The following is a 23,255-nucleotide window of genomic DNA, read 5'->3' as shown; positions in this document are numbered from 1 at the left end:
TTGGCCGATCTGGACCAGATCCTGTTGTAATCTGAGGTAACCCTCTTTGCTGTCCACTACACCTCCAATTTTGGTGTCATCTGCAAACTTATAAACTGTACCTCTTATGCTCGCATCCAAATCATTTATGTAAATGACAAAAAGTCATTTTTCATGCTGAAAAACAACCCTCCACCACCACAACCCTCGTGTCTTCTACCTTTGAGCCAGCTCTGTATCCAAATGGCTAGTTCTCCCTATATTCCATCAGATGGAACCTTGTTGAACGCCTGACTGAAGTCCATATAGATCACATCTACTGCTCTGCCCTCATCAATCATCTTTGTTACTTCATCAAAAAACTCAAATCAAGTTTGTGAGACATGATTTCCCACGCATAAAGCCATGTTGACTATCCCGAATCAGTCCTTGCCTTTCCAAATACGTGTACATCCTGTCCCTCAGGATTCCCTCCAACAACTTGCCCACCACTGAGGTCAGGCTCACTGGTCTATAGTTCCCTAGCTTGTCCTTACCACCCTTCTTAATCAGTGGCACCATGTTTGCCAACCTCCAGTCTTCCGGCACCTCACCTATGACTATCAATGAAGATAGCAATAAGCTGCTGTGGTCAGACATTTTTAAATGGGTTTGGGTTACGTCTGAGAACCACTAAACATTAAAAATGAAGTGTGAAATTGGAACAGTATTATGATTTTAGTCAACTAACTATGGGAGAATCAAAGTAAATGAATCTCATTTAGCAATTATAATGCATTATGACTGTCTCGTGAAGCATGTTTAAAACATTTTAAGAGGCAATATATATCTTGGTTTGACAGTGGTGAATGACCGAAATAACAGCAAATAGATATTATTCAACTCATTAGTGTAGGCAATCCTAAAATGGTCAAGTTCTAAATAGTCTTATTTAAAATACAAATGATTAGAGCAAAGAAATGCTTAAGATGAGAAATATATAACATACATTGAGATCTGTTTGCTGACACCAATGAATGTGCATAATATTAAAATGACCAGTGAACATTAAAAGAAAAATTGTACTTGAATTACCATTGTAGAATATCATTTTCATAATATACTTATTTGTTAAAATTGTATGTTTAATTGGTATTTTTTATCCACATGCTGATTACTGCACATGTACAGGATACTAAACTTTTAAAATTTAATATTAAGGTTACATTCATTTTATGTTTTTTTTCCTTGTGACCAGATATGTTCCTTCATTAAAATAGTATCTAATTGGTATTTGGTAATATTTGTAACTATAAGACATTGATGCTAATACAAATGCTTCTTGGAGTCAGCAAGTGTGGCTGTTACATGTTCAAATATCAAGGAACTTTTGTACTGTGAAGAGTGGAACAGTTGGTGCAGGATCAAGGCTGAACCTGTTAGATAAATAGGATTAATAGTACAAACAAACCATCACTCAAGTTATTTCAGAATAAATCTGAGGGCAGAAATTTGAAAATGTTACTGTGATTAATATATGGATGAGCATCAATATGAGAGTTGTTACATAAGCATGTAGATCTAGAATAAATATAGAACACCACCAAGACAGTCTTATCAGTTCTATAATTGCAGTAGAGGCAGAATTGAAAACCAACCAAAGGTAGCATGGAGTGAAAAGATAGGCATAAAATAATTGATATAGTAACTGATATTGTTCTAGATATTTCAAGGAAATCTGAGTGATGTATAATTGAAACGGCATTAACCCAACTACAATTAACAGCTTCAGTTTAAGTTAGTTGGAATTGAAGATTAGTTAAAAGGGATCAATATTAATTGAAGACCTAAGATCAATACTATTCATCCCAGAGTACTAAGATACCAATAGATTTATGAGAGCTTGGTAATCATAATGAAATTGAATGAACACTGAGAAACTCCATGTACACTGGAAACTGACTGTGAAGTACATTTTCAAAAACAGTGACAAAATTGATACATGCAACTAAACATGCAATAATTTTGCACTGATACCAAAAGTTATGGAGTTGACTTGACCAACATAATTTTTTTGAGGAAATAAAATCTACAATAGACTAAATTGATCAAATTAGGTATGCCAAGATTGCCATTAAAGACTTGTCAAAGTAAATCATGCCAGGTTACTACCCTATAATCATTGCAAGATTGAGTTAAAATGAAGAATTTTGTTGATAAACAGAAAGGTACATTTGTTAGTCTAGTTACACTGCTGTTTAAGGCAGCATCACAAGAATTGTTTGGACAAGTTTCAAACTTGTCCAAACATTGAATTTAGAAACTGTCATCTCAGTGAGGCAATTAATTGTGAAGAAGCAGCTTACAAACTAATGAGTTTAACCAAACAATGGCTAATATGGACAAATTTTAAAAAGTCCAGTTATGTAATATAAAAATCAACAAAGTGAATAGAATGTTGAAATATATAGACTTAGCTCTGAATCATAAAAAGTATCATATCAGACCGCAACTCTAATCTTAACATAGGTAATTTGGCTTGGAGACTGTATTCTTGGTTTAAGGAATTGACTATATTGACACAAAATATGGAGCAATATTTTGAAAACTGAGAAATACAAAAATGACACAGGTTCAAATCAGTAAAATTTTAGGACTTTGTGTAAACAGCAGATTTGCATTAATTCTCAAACACAAGAGCAAGGAAAAATAGACAATAGGTGCAGGAGTAGGCCATTCTGCCCTTCGAGCCTGCACCACCATTCAACATGATCATGGCTGATCATCCTTAATCAGTATCCTGATCCTACCTTATCTCCATAACTCTTGATTCCATTATCCTTGAGAGCTCTATCCAACTCTTTCTTAAATGAAACTGGGCCTCCACTACCCTCTGGGGCAGAGCATTCCACACAGCCGCCACTCTCTGGGTGAAGATGTTTCTCCTCATCTTTGTTCTAAATGGTCTACCCCGTATTTTTAAACTATGTCCTCTGGTTCGGCACTCACCCATCAGCGGAAACATGTTTCCTGCCGCCAGAGTGTCCAAACCTTTAATAATCTTATGTCTCAATCAGATCCCCTCTCAGTCTTCTAAACTCAAGGGTATGCAAGCCCAGTCGCTCCAGTCTTTCAGCGTAAGGTAATCCTGCCATTCCAGGAATTGACCTCGTAAACCTACGCTGCACTCCCTCAATAGCCAGAATGTCTTTCCTCAAATTTGGAGACCAGAACTGCACACAGTACTCCAGGTGTGGTCTTACCAGGGCCCTGTACAGCTGCAGAAGAACCTCTTTGCTTCTATACTCAATCCCTCCTGTTCTGAAGGCCAGCATGCTATTAGCCTTCTTGTACCTGCTGTACCTGCATGCTTGCCTTCATTGACTGGTGTACAAGATCTCTCTGTACTGCCCCTTTACCTAAATTGATTCCATTTAGGTAGTAATCTGCCTTCCTGTTCTTGCCACCAACATGAATAAACTGCATCTGACCACTCACCTAACTTGTCCAGGTCACCCTGTAATCTCCTAACATCCTCATCACATTTCACCCTGCCGCCCAGCTTAGTATCATCAGCAAATTTACTAATGTTATTGTTATTGCTAATAAATGTGGGAATTTAAAACAAACAATTGGCCACCTTGGTGAGTGATGAAGCACTACAGAATTTCTAGGTGGATAAACCAAGATCAACCAAATGTTAGGCTGGAATCATATTTACATTATGAACCATATCTAAGAATATCTATATGAATGTGTTGTAGGGAAACATGACAGTCAAATTATAAACAGCAAGGTTTGCAAACAACAATTAAGTGGTTGATCAAATAATTCATTGAGCTGACAGTGGTACCAAAAGATCTTGACACTTCAAATGTGCCATGAAATCTTTTACATCCATCTGAAAGTTACCACCTTCTGACTTACCATAGAACCAAAGCATGTTCTCTTCATCACGCATAGTTGTTATGGTTTCCTTCCCACCCAATCAATTTTTAATTTTATGACATGCAATAATATGGAATGAGTTTGACAAAAAAAAAGCACTTTCTCCCTTTACTGAAAATAGTTATTCCCATTAGCAAACAAATTTTCTTTCCTCAATTATACAGTCATAGAGATGTACAGCATGGAAACAGACCCTTTGGTCCAACTTGTCCAGAACAACCAGATATCCTAAATTAACTTAGTCCCATTTGCCAGTACTTGGCCTATCCCTCTAAACCCTTGCTTTTGATATACCCGTCCAGATGCCTTTTAAATGTTGTAATTGTACCAGGGTCCACTACTTCCTCTGGCAGCTCATTCCATACACTTCCCACCATTTGCGTGAAAACGTTGTCTCTTATTGTTTTAAGTAGGTACAACTAATGAGTGTTTGGCACAGAGATCATTCTGTCCTTTTTATGGAAAACAGTTGTGGTCGCCACATTTTCGGAATGACGTGGAAGCATTGGAAAGTGTGTACAGGAGATTTACCAGGATGCTGCCTGGTATGGAGGAAAGGTCTCAAGAGGAAAGGCTGAGGTTTTCATTAGACAGAAAAAAGTTAAAAAGTGACTTAATAGAGTCATACCAGATGATCAGAGGATTAGATAGGCTCTCACTGTCCACCCTTTTTCCTCAGATTGTGATGGCTAGCTCGGGGGGATATAGCTCTAAACTGAGGGATGATAGATATAGGACAGACGTTAAAGGTAGATTCTTTACTTAGAGTAGTAAGGGTGTGAAATGCCATGCCTGCAACAGTAGTAGACTCGCCAACTTTAAGGGCATTTCAATGGTCATTGGATAAACATATAGATGATAATGGAATAGTGTAGGTTAGATGGACTTTCACAGATTGGCGCAACATCGAGGGCTGAAGGGCCTGTACTGCACTGTATTGTTCCATGTTCTAAAACTGGTAAATATTTAAAACAGGGTGAGTTGGTTAAGAGGAGATCAGAATACGTTTTGCATTGACTTAGCAGGATAAAAGCTCAGCTTGTAACCTTACATCATTTTATGTAATGTAATCTAATCTAACCAGAGAAAAATTGCATTACATTACTTAGTTTGGAAACAGGCCCTTCGGCCCAACAGGTCCACACCGACCCTGCGAAGAGCAACCCTTTTGGGCGGCACGGTGGCATAAGGGTTAGCACTGCTGCCTCACAGCACCAGAGACCCAGGTTCAATTCCTGCCTCGGGCGACTGACTGCGTGGAGTTTGCACATTCTCCGTGTGTATGCGTAGGTTTCCTCCGGGTGCGCTGGTTTCCTCCCACAGTCCAAAGATGTGCAGGTTAGGTGAATTGGCCATGCTAAATTGCCCATAATGTTAGGTGAAGGGGTAAAAGTAGGGGTATGGGTGGGTTGCGCTTCGGTGGGTCGGTGTGAACTTGTTGGGCCAAAGGGCCTGTTTCCACAGTGTAAGTAATCTAATCTAAGTAAACCCTCCCAGACCTATTCCCCTACATTTACCCCTTCACCTAACAGTACGGGCAATTTAACATTGCCAATTCACTTAACCTGAACATCTTTGGTTAACTTCAGGGCTGGAGTTTATGAACATGTATTACTATAAGTTCACACATACTTACCAACAGCATTTTTAGCAGTTTTCAGTTCACAGATTAATTATCTATGTTTGCTGAGAGTTAATGATTTGGTAAAGTATGTGTGGAAAGCTGTTCATTTTGTGGAAACTGTTTGAACAAAATATTGGCATTTGACATGAAAGCATTACAATATCACTGCACCATGTTCAGTGACAGATGAATGGCAGGAGAGGGGATGGAACACCAGCTGACCTTTTTCCTTAATTGATTAGCTTGTTATCACAGTAACTCTTGGATGTAAATTTTAAGATTTTGGTGCACGTGGACTATCTAATGGTTTGAAAGGCAATCTTAACTGTACTTACAAACAACTTAGTAAGAGAACAAGCAATTTAATAGTTTGGGTACAGTTCTTTCAAAAAAATGATGCTTATATATAAACTGTATATACAGTACCTTTAGAATAGAGATGGGTTGTTTGACAGAGGATATCACGGACTTGTCTACTTGTTTGTTTGCTTCTGGCCCAGTTGTCTCTAACTCAAACGTTTTGGTAAAACTGCAACATTTGTTCTTGATTTTGCTTACTAAAAGTTTTGAACGCCAGTCCTCATAATCTTTGTAAATACTTTCAAGTTGTTCAGCTTTTAAAGTATCGCCTGAAATATAAAATTTTGTACAGTGTTCTTTTTCATTGAAGGTATAACTACCATTCTGTATGAAAATACCAGACGTAAATGAAACAGCTGCTTTCTCGTACAATCATGATGTCTTCAGCACTTGGACATTTGCTACCACTAAGATATATATATATAAAATCACTTGAGAAAAGCATAAAGTGGAAGGAACTAATGTTTCTCACACTTCATAGAATGCAAGATATTTATAATTGCAAAATAGCATAAAAATGCGAAAGTTATTGGAAAATAAAGCTGACAGTTCAATGAACTGCACGTAGATGGTTAAATGCTCAAGTTCGATAGTGTACCATGAATTATTTTAATTTGGCATGAGAATATTCCATTAGGAAAATGGACTTAGGACTTGCTGTATTCAAACTTACAGGTATGCTTAAATGCTTTGGCATTCTTCTGTTATAATTTTCCTTGAACAATAATTCAGTACGGATTTACATTGAAATGGCTGCTTTTACTGAGAAAAACTACAATATAAAATCCCATTTTTCAGGTATCAGTTGTAAATTCATTAAGTTCTAGTAAGTCAGTCATTTTTATTTAAATGCCTGCAATTTTGGTTGTCAGATGCAAAGTTTAATGATCTTAGGTATGATTTTTATAGAACACATTTTATAAAACCTAGCATTTATTATTTTCTCATTCTGCAACCATATCCATTTTATGGTCATAAAAGCTATTTCCCAGTCAAATTTAGCCAGTAACTCATGGGAAGTCTGATAAACAAAATCAAACTTTTTACTACTATTGTGGGAGTTCAGAACAAAGAGACATAATGTTAAATGTAGAGCCTAGCCATGCAGGAGACATGTTAAGAAAGCATGTAAACTCTGCTTAAATGTAGAATTCTCTTCTACAGAAAATAACAGATGCTAGGTCAATTAATAATTTTAAATGTGAAATTGATGTTTTCTTGCGAGACAAGATTATTTTAAAAATAAGGAATCAAGGCAGATTAAATGTAGTCAGGATACAGATTGGCATAGTCTCATTGAACAACTGAAGAGCCTCAAACACTTGAATGGATCCACTATTATTATAGTTTATGTAAAATGGTGGGGTGGGGGAGAGAGGGGAATGTGCAAACTCCACACAGACAGTTACCCGAGACTTGGAATCAAACCTGAGTCATTGTAGCTGTGAGGCAGCAGTGCTAACCACTGAGCCACTGTGCTGCCCCAATTAGGCATTGTACACCTACAAACTAATTTTAAGTTTTTTTTTTAATATAAGTTTTTAAAAATCTTATTTCCATTTGTGGAACTTAACTCAAGAAATACAAAAAAGCATAGCAGTGCTTAAATATTTAAAATCTGACGGTGCAGATTTTTTCCTGAGATTATTGTTGATATCTAAAACACATACCTGCCAAATGAACACTGATGGGGGGTGGTGCATAAGTTAACTTCTTGTATAATTCAAAATCTTTGTGTCTTTCACTCCATTTCCATCTGCCACGTGGTAGGATTGGTTTAAATAGGTTACCATACAGAATATGCTCCTTCCAGGCCTAAAAGAAAAAGTGTTCAAACCATCAACAGGAATAAGGAAGTGATATGCAAATGACTTCCATGTGGTGTACTGGATATACATTTAGAAAGGAGGACCAAGGATAGACTGCATACATCCTGAGATCTAACTGAAATGACTAAAATGAGCCATAGCCTGGTCCAGGCGATCTGCAGTTCTGCTGACTCAGACAAAGAAGGCAGTCATATGGCCTACAATGTCTGTGCTAGCACCTTATCACAATTACCTTTAGTGTATTTGTTCTTCAAGTGTTTATCTAATTTCCTCCCAAAAATGTCATAATTGACTAGGCTATAACATCACTTGTTCCATAATTTTTTTGAAAACCCTGCTTGAAAAAAAATTTATTTCCTTTATACTTAAAGCACTAGATTGTGGATTTAGATTACTTACAATGTAGAAACAGGCCCTTTGGCCCAACAAGTCCACACCGACCCTCCAAAGAGCAACCCACCCAGACTCATTCCCCTACACCTAACACTACAGGCCATTTAGCATAGCCAATTCACCTAACCTGCGCATTTTTGGACTGTGGGAGGAAACCGGAGCACCTGGAGGAAACCCACGCAGACACTGGGAGAATGTGCAAACTCCACACAGACAGTTGCCTGAGGTGGGAATTGAACCCAGGTCTCTGGTGCTGTGAGGCAGCAGTGCTAACCACTGTGCCACCGTGAATCTTGGTTTAATTTATTAACAGTTCACTAATCATTGGAAATAAGCTCTCAAACCTGTCAATGACTGAATACTGCTTGTAAAGCTTTCTTAAATATCTTTTTCCAATTAATGTTTCTGTAACTTATGTCTTATTACGATCATGTCTTCCAATCCAATAATATTTCCTTTCCCTTTTGGTTTTCCATGTACAGGTTGTAGGCACAGAGCACAAAGGCAAGGAAGCTATGTTAAAGCTGTACAAAAGTCTGGTTTGGCCTCAACTGGTGTATTACATTGAAGTCAGTAAGCTGCACTTTAGGAAAAATGTGACAGCATTAGAGAGGATGCACAAAAGCTATACAAGAGTACAGTGAATAAAAAGATTGCATAAGTTGGGACTCATTGGGAGAAAATTGAGAGGAGATTTGATAGAGATGTTTGAAATCATGAGTGGACAAATTAGATAAGGGGAATTTATTCCTGTTGGAAGGATCGAAAAGGCACAGATTTAAAGTAACGGGCAAAAGAAACAATGGCAACGAGAGGAAGATTTGTTTTCATGAAACAGTTGGTTACAGTCAGGAATGCAGTGCCTGATGGTACAGTGGAAATGGAGTTAGTTTTCAAAAGGGAATTGGTTCATTTATTGAACAAGAAAACATTGCAGGGCTATCTGAAATAGGCAGGGGTTATCTATTGTATTGTTGCTGACTGTTCTATAAGGGAGGACACCGACATGACAAGATTTGAAGCAGCATTTAAAACTGAGTAGATTCTATCTGCATTTCTTCTCCATCCAATATAGAACACTCAATTTTATGCATGTCACAATTTGCAGGATTTTAATCATTCCTTCCATGCACATATAAAATTTGTTTATATATAATAGGAGAGTTCTAACACAATTGACTGAAATATTTATTTTCTTGTTTTTAATGGTGTAAATTACATGTCCCATATAAGTGAAATGATAGTCATATATCAAATCTTGCGGTCACAATAAATTACCTTACATTACCAATCTTTGGAATTTAATGAAAAATCATGAGAAAATTCATTGTTCACACATATTACTTCCCTCATATCTCAAAAGTGGCTTGATTAGTTGTGGAATGATTATTTGTCCTGTAAAATAGTCATCCAGTGTAGAAACAGGCCCTTCAGCTTACCATGACTATGCTAACCAACAAACACCAAGCTATACAAATCCCATTCACCTGCACTTGGTCCATAGCCTACTATGCTCTGGCATTTTAAGTGCTTATTTTAATGCTTCTTAAAAAGTTGCAAGAATACCTGCCTGCCTGCAGAGCCCCCTCGGGCAGTGTGTTCTATATTTCCACTACCATCTGTGTGAAAACATTTTTGCTCAGATATCCTCTAAACTACTTAGTCCTCACCTAAACCTTTGCCCACCAGTCTTAGTCACATTTGCTATAGGGAAAGAATTCTCATGATCTATATCATCTGTGCCTTTCACAATCTTATATACTTCAATCAGATGTCCCTGCCATTGCCACCTCCTTCCGACCCCAGCTTTCTCTGCTCCAAGGAAAACAAACCCAGCCTTTCCAGTCTCTCCTTATAACTGAGACATTTCATCCGAGGCAACAGCTCAGTTAATATCCTCTGCACACTCTCCAATGCAATCTGGTCCTTCTGACCATATGGCAACTAGAACTACACAGAGTATTCCATCTACAACCTAACCGATATTAGACTTGCCTTCATTAAGTGAGGTGAAGAATATAGGAGCAGGTAAGCATCTCGGAGGCCTTCTTTACCTGACACTTTGGACTTGTACAGCAAGATCCCTTTGTACCTCAGCCCTCCCTGGAATCTACCATCAATGTGCAAATTCTTCCCCTGTTAGACCTCTCAATACTTTACAAGGTATACTATTCTGCTTTTACAAAAGCCTTGGGAGTTGACAATTATTACTCATACTTTGTAAATGTTCATTTCATTAACAAACTACTTTTACACTGGAGCTGAAAATGCAGTTACTGAAAGATCAGAACTTTGACGTCACCTTCTGAAGGTCGCATATCCGTGCTTTATCAGGTTTTTTTGGGTGTTCATTAGACTCTAGACTGCTTTTGAATTCATAAAACCTGAATCCTTCAAAGGTTAGCCAAGCTGCCTTTGACTTTTCCTTTGCTTTCTTTTTCTCAGTTTCTGGATCCACAGGAGCCACCAATGCTGACAAAAATTCTGGATTGTATGTAAAGTAGCTGTTTTGCTTCTAAGGGAGAAAAGATATTTACAATGGAAATTAATTTGTTACAGGATATTAAAAAACTTTTCTTATATATGTACATGTTCAGAAATAAACATGTTTGACTCTTACATTGATTGTGTATGTGTAACGATTAGAAAACATTAGTGCATGCTTGTTCTTGTATTAAAGGTTATAAGGTGATTTTTCATCTTGAGTGAATAACAGGCTGACCATACCATGTACCATATGTTGTTTGTGATCAGGCTTAATAAAAATAAAGGCACGCAGCTAAAGGAGTGCTGATGGGCAAAAGGAAAGACAATAAATCCAATGGTTGGTCTAGAGCCAATCTGGCACAGATCCTGTATGGAGTGGCAAAGGAGGGACTGGTCACTGGCCAAATGATCTTTGTGGGGCCGAGAGCAGATTTGCGTATTCCTATTGGCACCACAAAACACATTTACAAATGCTTATCTCAAATCCTGCTGGACTGGCTTACAGTTATTCCTAACATTTTGTTTAAGCCAATCCACATTTAGATTGGATTACCCACAGTGTGGAAACAGGCCCCTTGGCCTAACAAGTGCACACCAACCCGCCGAAGCACAACCCACCCAGACCCATTCCCCTCTTCACCTAACACCACAGGCAATTTAGCATTGTCAATTCACCTAACCTGCACATTCTGGACTGGGAGGAAACCAGAGCACCCGGAGGAAACCCACGCAGACACGGGGAGAATGTGCAAACTCCACACAGTCAGTCACCTGAGGCGGGAATTGAACCCAGGTCTCTGGGGCTGTGAGGCAGCAGTGCTCACCATTGTGCCACCCACTAATTCCACTAAAATGTGCAGAATGATGCTGGCTCAGCATAAGACTAAACCTTAACTTTTAAAAATTGCAACCTGCCTGTCTTGAACAATGTGCGAGACATCTAAGTAAGAGCAGATTCAATAATTGCATTAGGCAGTACTTGAATGGAAAGTGAATTATAGATTCAATAGTTCACCTGACACTGTTGCTTTGATGTAGAAAAATGGCTGCAGTGAGATGAAAATCACTCATAACATGTACAACATTATCTACTATAATTAACTTCCCATCTCATTGATTCATCTTTTGTCAACAATGTTATTTCAATTCCTGCTGTTCAAGTCTGCATGTACAGCTTAATATAAATGATCTGTGGTGGAACAGTGAAAAGATGCACACACAGGAAAAATATATACTTTGTCCAATTTTCCATTGTCTGTCATACAGACTGTAGAATGGTTAATCATGAATGTATCTTTTTTTTGGGGGGAGGGAAAGGAAGAGAGAAAAATCTACAGCTTACAGTATAAGAATAATGCACATTTGTTATTAAATGTGATACTTGTCTTATTCTCTATAACAATTCTCATGCTTTGTTCAGTTAAGTTGACTTATTGAATCAATTCTGATATGGCCTCACATTTAAAATAAATAGAATCCATGAGAGTGTTTTCCAGTAGAAATTAGTTTTAAAAACTATCTTATTTTAAAAGTAGATTTTGTTGCAAAGGGAATTGGAAAAGTTGCATGAAGACTTTGAAAGAAAATTGCAATGTAAGCCTTGGAATATTTTCAGTATTTTCCAAAATATTCAGTTCAACATCAAACAAGCATTAAGTCATTAATTAGTGTAAGAGAACTAACAGCCTCAGCCACACAATGTTTATTGTATTGAACTCTCTGCGATCAAACTAAAGTGGAGGGTCTTCAAATGAAATCCAAATCTGGACCTGAATCTTTTCTGGACTTTGAATTTGAAATATTCCTCAATTGAGATGGGCTGGGACAGACAGAAAGAATAATGTACACCAGGGTTTTCTGTGCAGATGGGATGGATGACAATGAAATCTGAACCCTTACAAACTGAACTGGTAAAAGGTACCTTCACATCACCTGATGGAATTCCTCATTATCCTCGGTCTTGTTCCTCCACATGTTGTATACTAACACACAGTTTTCTCTGGTGGAACCACAGGTAAGAAGGAGCTTAAAACTGCAACTTGTCAGCAGCCTACTGGGGATCTTTGGGTTGTCAAGTATGCGTAAGAGGTACAGTTAGTAAGTTTGCAGATGACACCAAAATTGGAGGTGTAGTGGACAGCAAAGAGGGTTACCTCAGATTACAACAGGGTCTTGACCAGATAAGCCAATGGGCTGAGAAGTGGCAGATGGAGTTTAATTCAGATAAATGTGAGGTGCTGCATTTTGGGAAAGCAAATCTTAGCAGGACTTATACACTTAATGGTAAGGTCCTAGGGAGTGTTGCTGAACAAAGAAACCTTCGAGTGCAGGTTCATAGCTCCTTGAAAGTGGAGTCGCAGGTAGATAGAATAGTGAAGGCGGCGTTTGGTATGCTTTCCTTTATTGGTCAGAGTATTGAGTACAGGAGTTGGGAGGTCATGTTGCGGCTGTACAGGACATTGGTTAGGCCACTCTTAGAATATTGCGTGCAATTCTGGTCTCCTTCCTATTGGAAAGATGTGAAACTTGAAAGGGTTCAGAAAAGATTTACAAGGATGTTGCCAGGGTTGGAGGATTTGAGCTATAGGGAGAGGCTGAACAGGCTGGGGCTGTTTTCCCTGGAGCGTCGGAGTCTGAGGGGTGACCTTAAAGAAGTTTACAAAATTATGAGGGGCATGGATAGGGTAAATAGGCAAAGTCTTTTCCCTGGGGTTGGGGAGTCCAGAACTAGAGGGGAAAGATATAAAAGAGACCTAAGGGGCAACTTTTTCACGCAGAGGGTGGGACGTGTTTGGAATGAGCTGCCAGAGGAAGTGGTGGAGGCTGGTATAATTGCAACATTTAAAAGGCATCTGGATGGGTATATGAATAAGAAGGGTTTAGAGGGATATGGGCCGGGTGCTGGCAGGTGGGACTAGATTGGGTTGGGCTATCTGGTTGGCATGGACGGGTTAGACCGAAGGGTCTGTTTCCATGCTGTACATCTCTATGACTCTGATTCTATTCACTCGCCTTAGAGAGGAACTCTGTTTTAACACCTGCAACAGGTTCTGAGCCTAAATTATTTAAGGTCTGTTACTTGCAAACAAAAATGTTTAGCCTTGATATGGTAGGCATTTAATTCTCTGCTGGCTCTTTGGGACCCCATCGAAGTGGTTATTCTTCATGTCAAAGATGTATTTTTGTACAGGATTGGGTACCATATCTAAATACGTTCTGGCATCCAACAGAGTGCAATTTATAAATTAAGTCAACAGCTAACACTCAATTAACCTTATTGCTCAAATCAATCCAGGTCAACATTTTCTGATCTTGATGGCTCAGTGACTCGATAGATTGCATTAACTCATGCAGACACAGAGCTTAGAAAATGATTTTGAGAGATGTATGCACCAACTGCCTGTCTCTTGAAACTACTGTTCCCATGTTTAAGTTTGCTAACTTCCATTGCTGTTTAGTTTTAATTCTTGATATAAATTCCTTCATTGTAACAAATGCTAAGTTATTAAATTATTAATTTGCAAATGAGAAAATTACCAGGGTATAACTTGTGTCAAATAAGTTGATTCCCCACCTTAGCTATTTCTTGGTGCAGCAGTTCCTTTGCCCGCTGAGCAGAGTTCAAGGTCTGACTGGAGTAAATATGCACTGCTTTGCCTTCAGGATACACCGCCGTAATTGTTCCTAGCTTGGGTTTCTTCAGCGTTTTGTTAGCCTGGGAAACTGCATCAATGTTAGCCTACAACAATAGAATATTTTGTGCCAAAATTATTTTTTGTTGCATTTGAAAAAGTGGGAAGGTTCGCACTTGAAACTATTTTACCTTCCTAGGCAAAACCTATAACTCATTTGAAACAGAATGTCTTGTAATATCTGAAATCTGAGGCTTCTGCAGCCTAAAATCATAGAAGTGCATTTGCTTTCACTAAATAATAGGTAGTTGCAGTCAATGACAAGTGCTCCTTTGAATATTAGGACAATGGGCTTGATGCTAACTTTGTGTTGTCCAAAATGTTTCCTATTCAAGTGGTAGCAAAGTGTAAATTGGTATTACTTGTTTTTTTCTCACTTGATTGAATTACCACTGTGAATGGATTCACTTATTACCAGTAAGGCCCAGCTTCAGTTTCTGTTTATTACATCCATGTTTAACTTTGCAGCATCTTATTCACAACCTAACAGTGAAAACTTGGGCCTTTGCGTCTTGATCGTGATAATAGAATCAGCAAAAGTAGGAGCAGGATTAGGCCATTTGGCCTTTGAGTCTGCTCTGCCATTCCCAATGATCATGGCTAATCATCCAAGTCAGTAGTCTGGTCCTGCTTTTCTACCATAACTCAGTTCTCTTTAGCCCCAGGTATTATATCAAACTCAATCTTGAAATTGTAAAATGTTTTGGCCTCAACTGCTTTCTGTGTTAACGAATAACCACAGGCTCACCACATTCTATATCTAAAATAAGAATACAACACAAGAAATAGAAGCAAAAGTAAATCTTTGAGGCTATCGTAGCATTCAGTATGATCGTGGGTTATCAACCGCCTTACAGCTGCCTTCCTGCTTACTCCCCATATTAGCTGATTTCTTAGATGTTAAATCTAGCTCTGTTAAATCTATTCAACAACTGAGTTTCCACACCTGTGTATGGTAGATCATTCCTAATTTTCACAACCCCATAAATAAAGACATGAATGTCGCATCAGACATTTCACCTAGATTTAACCTCAGATATAATACTGGACAGTACAGCAAAGACAGTAGGAAAATTCTATATTTTATCTTTTTCACACATATTTGGAATATTCTGTTTGTCTCTATGCAAACTTCAATTTTGCCTCATACCTGAACATGATCTGGGAAAATTTGATCCCTTTTCCTCTGTAAATATTTTTCATTGTAAATGTCCAGTAGAGAATAGGGCGCCCGTTTCGTGGGTTTAAGTTTGGAAGCAGGTTCAGTTGTGATGGATGGCACAGTCTTGGTCGTAAGTGGGCCTGTTTCAGAGGCTGGGATTCCAAACTCACGACTCAGTATTTTTAGCATGTCTGCAGCTGGGAAGAGGTCAGCCTGCACGACTTGTCTCAACTTTTTGGCAGAGCACATATGTTGAAGTCTAAGAAACAAAGCAATGTCTAAATCATAAATTAACTGGTGCAGTTGGTATATTATGCAAAAAAAAAACCCAGCAGAGCCTGCCTTCGACATGGAAGCATCAATATGCTCTGCTGCTGCCTTAAGTGCACGGTGGCACTCTATTATAAGTAGTTTATACTGTCATTCATAGTTTGAGACACCTAAATTGGGCATCATAAATTTTTACACCTTTGAATTATGTATATTACCTCAAACAGCGAGATAATAGACTGTAAGGGAAATTTGCTGTCCTTTTTTAATGTAATCTATTTTATGTTCAAAGTCATATTATTCTGCCTTTGAACCACTTCTCACTCCATAAAAAGACTCAACATTTAGATGCAGTGCATCAAGATGTTCAATGATGTCACACAAATAAGGCCTGTGAATGTATCTTTATACCAACTGACCTACTAGTCTCATGCACTGCTTGATTCACCATCCCCACCCTTCATTCAGCCACAAGGTAATGGAAGGTGTGATCAACAGTGCTATCAGCCTCTAGGAGTTATGATCATAGTATTATAGAGTTTTATATTTAAAAGATGTACAATGATACTGACGTTAATACTGACACATACATCCCATAAATGAATTGTTAAAAAGTTAACTTTGAGAGCAACACACTTAAATCTGAAGAGTCAAATTAAGTCAGCTATAGAAAAATGTGGAATGAGTTGACTAAGATTGATTGGGGAAACTAGATTAAAAGATAGAGAGGTGAGCAATGACTCATTTAAAGAAATAATGTCATATTCTTAATGAAAAATGCATCCTACTGAGAGATAAAAACTGTAGGAAAAGGAGACATTGTGTCTGAATAAATAAGTACAACAGCATCAAATTGGGTGAATCTTATAAACCAGAAAAGCATGACCAAAAAGTTGATTTAAAAAAATGACACTAAACTTGCAAGAACAAATTGTAAGAACTTCTCCAAGTGTGTAAAAAGAAATGAAGTAGCAAAAGTATATTGATCTGTTAGAGGCTCAAATGATACAAATCACAAGTGGCAGAGGTATTAAACACAAACTTTGCATCTGGCTTTACAGTCAAATACATGAAACCTATACCAAAACTATTGGATAAGCCTTAAGAACTTAGAGTAATTAATACCAGTAGAGGGAAAACACTAGAAAAATTAAATGGCAAATTCCCCCAGATCTGATGATCTGTATCAGTGGCAGGAGAGAATGATATACATTCAGCTGTGCTTGCATTAGAGCTTGTTGGAAATGTCACTTGTTCTAGCCTGGAAAGAGATACATGTGGAGAAATACATGGCCCCATCAGCCTTCACTGTCATTGGCTGTGCTATACTTGCATATTCTGGCTGCAAATATGGCTGCAACATATTGCTTGGCACATATTCACAGACAGGATAATTTTCTACATTGCCAAAATGAATTTTTTCAATTGAAGCAAGGATTATGGATATTGCCAATGACTACAGCATTCCCCATATCAATGCCCTGAACAGTCAAGTCTGCCTTCCTGGTCTGAGTTTAATTGGCTAACTTAGAGTGACAGTTAACAGTTCTTGTTGGATCTCCACACCTACCATAGTCCCAATTATCATCCTCTTTGCATGTAAAATAAACTGATATTCCCTTTTAAAATTTGCTTTCTTTGGTATTAGTCCTGATGAGTGCAAAAGGGAAAGCTTGTATCTCCTTTTAGCAACAATCAAGTTCCTTACTACCAACTAATTACATTCAACTCCACTTAGAGTATAACAATTGAAATACAGTTGCTGGTTTAACCAACCCAAATTATTGGTTTTGGACCATATGTGTGCCTGTGATTTAGCAATACAATAACTTCTGTTCTTTCGCTACATGAGGCATTACCCAACAGACATTAAATGTTAGTCATGTCACCATTGTGTACGTATGCTGTTGTATGCTGTGCATTGTTACGACACTGGGTAAACCCTCCTGCTTAATTTAAACCAGCAACACAGAAAAGATTTATCCCGTGCAGTAATCTGTGAAAATCCAAGAGGCCAAGAACTATGAACAACTTTATTTCTTGACGTTTAGCAGAGAATAATTAACCAACAACTATTTCCAACTCCTTCCTCTTCCTTACTTTCCCTTCTATAATTATAATCCAATAAAAACCCCCGATTAAGATTTACTGAAAAATTCTAATTTCAAAACCAGCCAGCGGTCGAATCTTCTCATTATATCTTCCTCTGTACAGTTTCTCTCCAGGTCTGTGTTTTTCTCTGTGCAAACTCCTCTAGTCAGGGACCTCTCAGAGAGTTCTGACTAGCAGCCTACATCTGTTAGTCATTTTTGGTCTTTCTCTCCCAACTGCTCAATTTTTCCCGGTTTTATACCCCCAAAGCATCGGATTGTGTCACTGGCTTTTAAGATTATCAATATGCTCAAGTCAAACTTGATTGAAGTTTGTTTTTTGGGGGTACAATTTAAACTGATTGGTCTAATTTGAATTTGTTTTTGTCTCCAGGCAACCTTAGCTAATGGACCAAAATGTTATGTTATATCGTGTTCAGAGTACTTGGTGCTGTCAGGTAGTTGTGCTGGCTTTTAATTCTCAAAGGTACAGGACCCCTTACACCTTCATAACAGCGTCATTTAGATTTGTGTATTTAAATGGGTTTGGGTTTAAACAGTACATGCTGGACAAATGTGTGGGGAGGGGTGCTATTGTGAATAGCATGGGATTGGGAGGTTGTAATTGTTATTGGTGTGGAGAGGGCCATGAGAATGGTGGGGGGAGAGGAAAGAGAAGAGGGGGAGGCACAAACTCTCACCCTCACCCTCATTCTTCTCACCACTCCTCCAAGTTAGTTGATAAGATGCCTGAGGCCTTTCTTGCACATGGCAACACTACTATTTGCAAGTCCCCCTTCAACTCACACGCTATCCTGACTTGGAAATATGTTGCTGCTCCTTCGCTGTAGCTCAGTCAAAATCCTGCAATGACCTCTGAACATTTCACTACATCATCTCAAGAGCAATTAGGGATGGGCAATAAATGTTGACCCAGTCAGCAACTCCCATCTCACATTAACACATAAAATAAAATTTCAAAGCTGGATGAAGTAATAATATTCCAAGAAGTTATTATCTCCAATTTCTCTTGCAGGTTAACAGCTACATTGCAGAGAGATAGTTTAAGAGTGGACAAAAATGAAGACATTTTTGTTTTCCTTTTTTTAAAGTTTTTTAATACCCAGAAGTGCTATCACACACTGTCCAAGAATGAAGTCCTTACGAAAGAAAGAAAATATAAAATGTTGATGATCTCATTCAGATTACTCATTAAACGCAACTTTTCAATTACTGGAATCCTCTAAGCAAGATCTCACCTACACAATGCCTGAAAGCAATCCTGGGGAGTCATATCCCTAATATACAGCAAAGGTTGCTTTATAATATCATGCACTGGCTCACGGAGATGAAGATGATAAACATTATCGTCCATGTTTGCATACAACCTCTGATGAAAACTGAAGTTACTATTGTATAGAATCTTAATCCTTTCTTCTTCAGGAGCCACAGATCTAAAAAAAGTATAAATATAAAGAGAAAGATTATTTCTTACAAATGGATTCTTAAGCAGAGGGGCCGCATAAGTAATTTGACTGGTTCCTTCCATAACCATGATGGTGGAAATTTCATTGAGAAATTTAATCACTCTCACAACAGGAGGTAATATTTTGTAAATGGGAATGTATGTGGATGTCAGATTATCAGTACACAATTTTACACAAATAAGTATATTTGGTACTTAATTTCTTACTTGATTACTATTCACTATCAATAGTGGTATACTTTTGGGATAACTTTCTTTGATCCGGTATACATAAATCATTTATAATCTGTGACATATAATTTTCTTTTTAAAAAAAGGGTGAAATTGATCCTGGTAAAATGTGCTTATTGACATCCTGCTTTATACAGGGATCCATTTTCATTTCCACTAAGCATGGTGGATAAAAGGCTGTTATTCACTGTGAGTGTGTCTCGGACTACTGATACTAAAGGTTTTGTAAAATTACAACTTTTTCTCAGAATTCTCTTATATTTATTGCTACGTGCTCACTTTTGAAGAGTTGTCCACGACTGTAATTTTCTGGGTATTGTTGCTTTAATATGGATCAGGCTTTTCCTCACTGTTAAAGAGCAGTAAACTCAATTTACTTTATGAAAAGATTGCTTTACACCCCAGAACATGGAGGTCTCTCTTAATTCAGAGGATGTTGTACACTATCTTTTTCATCTTATCAACACCAACCAATCCTGTTTGACCATAATCCAAATGTTAAGCAGATTGTCAGCACCTCCCTTTCCTTTTTTGGTGATAATTAAGAATAGTGAATTGACATTCTACAGAAAATCAGAAAGTGAAATGTCACACTAGCTATTAGATATTCATTGACAAATACCATAGAAAGTTGGGAATGCTTTGTCTGGGAATGGCTCCTGTAGCTTGGTACCATAATTATGGTATTTTACTGTTTTTTGAAAAGTTTGTTTAAGATGCATTAGTGTTTCAACCTTTGTCTCTTTCCTGATTTAATTTCACTTTGTCAGCAGCCTTTCCCTTTGCCAATCTGCCATATAGTTTAAGCAGACATTTTTAGTTACTTTGTTTTTGTAAAATATCATTTTGTTGCACTGGATCATCTCACCTGATTGGTACATTTTTCCACAATTTCCTGAGCCCTTCATTTCGCAGTCCCTCCAAAACAAAGAGATGCATTTTTCCATCCATTAAGTGAAAACCTGTCAAAATATCCTGTATGGAGCTCTCTTTTAGTTCAGGCTCCACTTTAAGTACTGTATCAGCTGCTTCACTTCCATCATTTGAGAAACTATCCAGGCAAAGTGCTGCAGAATTAACTGAATTAATTGTTCCCAGCAATTCATTAAGAAATTTTGTATTTTTATAGTCAAAAATGTAAATAATGCGACCAAATTGGCACTCCCCAGTTTCAAGTGGTACATCTGTGGTTCCCATTAATGGATAAGCTAATTCAATTCTTATATTAAGCACAGAGTTTGATTCCAAATAATCTCCTTTAGGTAACGGGCATTCATCTGGAACATCAATAGCTCCTGAAACATTTACAATACGTCCATCCAATCCATCTGTTTTGTAACCGGTTGGATCTGGTGTAGTACTGTTTTGTATAGATACAGCAAGATTCAAGCACTTTTCACCATATACAAGGTCAGAGAAGGCCAGCTTCGCAATGCCATAAGGATCCCAAGATTTATTTGTAGTTGTGAAAGGATCATGGACAGTTCGCTTACTGCTAGCAAGACTGACATTGCTCAGTTTAATATCTTCTGCCTCAGTTCCAAACAATGCTGGTGGTTCGGACTGGAGCACCAATCTTCTGTCACGGTCATGAATCTCTATCTCTAGTGGAGGGCCAAGTAGATACTCTTTGAGTTTATCTGGTTTGATGGTCCCTGTTAGAATCACATTCACATCCTTAAAAGAAATCTCTGACCCATGCCCTCTAGCTTTTGTCCGATGACAGGGCATGTCATAGAATTGATACTGACAGTACACAGGGCCACATTTTTCCTTGGGGAAAAAAAAAAATTAGAAAATTAGAGATTGTATTTCTCATACTATTGTCAAGATTTAAATTTTTAGAAGATATACACGTAGATGCTGGTGTAAAATCACAAGTAAAGCACCCATAGCTACAAAAAGATTTTTAAAAATACTAACTATGCTAGAATAATGAAATCCTTAAAATATTAGATCTATTGTTCTGAATGTGTAATTACTTTGTACTGAACTAGTTTTACGATTTCCTTTATCTTTTTTAATTTGGGAAAATTCATTTCATAAATTTACCTTCAAGTACAAGATAACTAACATTCTGCCTATTTACAAAATCCCAAAATACCAAATCAAACATTTCAAATTCCTACCAATCCTCACTTTTTTAAAATGAATTTATCTACATCCAATTTTAAAATTTTATGTCAATCTAGATTATTCCATTGGCATAAATAGAAATTGTAAGTAATTGACCTTTTTTATCTTTTACCTCTTCTTTAATAGATGAACTTAGTGATCTGATTTTACACTCTCACATTATCCAGCACCACCTTCTGAGAGAAGCTTCCATTTTATCAGGCTATCATTTTAAACCATTTACACTGTGTAAATATTTCTGGAGTTACCTTGCCACAAGCTTATTGTCCGGTTTATTCTCAGCACAAGAAACTAGATTAAATAAGAATGAAATTAGTTTTCCCCATTCTTGCTATCTATAGGATAGCATTTAAGAATGAATGTTGAAATGAACAACCCAAGAGTGCATTATTAATATTGATGAGGAAAGTCACTCTAAATGCCTAAGTGTATATTTTTCAGTATTTCTGCCAGTGAGGCAGAAGTACAACAGATTTTATGGTTTCCCAGGACCTAAGATCAATAGAACTAAATTTGCATGAGTTTAGTACAAAGTTAAACTTTCTGGTAAGTAGTTTAGCAGGATTAGCTATGGCCTCTTTAAAGAAAAACCCGAGTTTAAATGTTTTATCTATAAAGTCTAGTATCGTTTTCCATTTGTTTAGGAGAACATTGTGCTGGGCATTCCCTTGATCTCTCTAGAGTAGGCCCAAGGGAATCCCTAGTAGTAAAGCTCTTAAATAGTCTGAGGCCTATGATTCATATATACCATGCAGTTGCAGTAAATTTAGTATTGCCCGCTACTGTTGCCATTTAATGGAAACTTTAAAACACTTCACAAACTTTTTTTTTTGTTGTGTTTCCCTTCTATTAAAATTTCATTGCTAATAACGGACACTGCATCTGTTGCCAAAAGTAGAGATTGTACATTAACAGGTATGGAGCTGTGAAACTAGCATTTTCAATTCAAGGATCAATACCTAGGCTGCTGTAAGATCGTTCACATCAGCAAATCCTCAAATCATACAGCTCCAGCACAAATCACAGTCATATCTTTCGGTCCTAAGAAGCAGTTGATTAGACAGCAAATTTTTATCTCTTTTCTGTGAAGCTATTAAATTTCTTCTCCACAAACAAGGAAGAGCTATAAGTCAAAACTGTAAATCAAAATATTGCAGCTTCATATTCAATATGTGGTAATATGGCACATAGGAGATAAGGTTTTAATGTACTGGGAACTATTTTTTCTCCAATGTTGTAGAATAGAATCCCCACAGTGTGGAAACAGGCTATTAGGCCCAACAAGTCCACACCAACCTTCCGAACAGTTACCCACCCAGACCTAGTCCACTACCCTATTCCTCTACATTTCCCCCGAATAATGCACCTAACCTACACATCCCTGAATACTATGAGCAAGTTAGCATGGCCAATTCATCTAACCTACACATCTTTGGATTGTGGAAGGAAACCCATGCAGATACAGGGAAAATGTGCAAACAGACAGTCGCCCAAGGCAGGAATCTAACCTGGGTCCTTGGCGCTGTGAGACAGCAGTGCTAAGCCACTGTGCCTTGGAGCAGGATGCTCAGTACTTTGGGTTGTGACAT

At 37.7% G+C, this 23,255-nt stretch overlaps 1 protein-coding gene across 1 annotated transcript in view; it reads right to left on the bottom strand.

The window, feature by feature from the left end:
* cfap92 (cilia and flagella associated protein 92 (putative)) overlaps positions 1-23,255 on the bottom strand; it is a 79,896-nt gene that overhangs the window by 3,781 nt on the left and 52,860 nt on the right. Inside the window, exons 11-17 of the mRNA XM_072582210.1 lie at positions 20,399-21,303; positions 19,073-19,267; positions 15,442-15,712; positions 14,174-14,338; positions 10,415-10,627; positions 7,561-7,705; positions 5,957-6,159 (exon numbers count right to left, since the gene is read on the bottom strand). Of these exons, the coding sequence (XP_072438311.1) occupies positions 5,957-6,159; positions 7,561-7,705; positions 10,415-10,627; positions 14,174-14,338; positions 15,442-15,712; positions 19,073-19,267; positions 20,399-21,303 (2,097 nt within the window). The remainder of the gene's footprint in view (positions 1-5,956; positions 6,160-7,560; positions 7,706-10,414; positions 10,628-14,173; positions 14,339-15,441; positions 15,713-19,072; positions 19,268-20,398; positions 21,304-23,255) is intronic.

This window comes from Chiloscyllium punctatum, chromosome 12, assembly GCF_047496795.1.
Source record: "Chiloscyllium punctatum isolate Juve2018m chromosome 12, sChiPun1.3, whole genome shotgun sequence".
Lineage (NCBI taxonomy): Eukaryota > Metazoa > Chordata > Chondrichthyes > Orectolobiformes > Hemiscylliidae > Chiloscyllium > Chiloscyllium punctatum.
The sequence above is the reverse complement of the archived record's forward strand: the minus strand, read 5'-3'. Positions and strand labels throughout refer to the sequence as shown.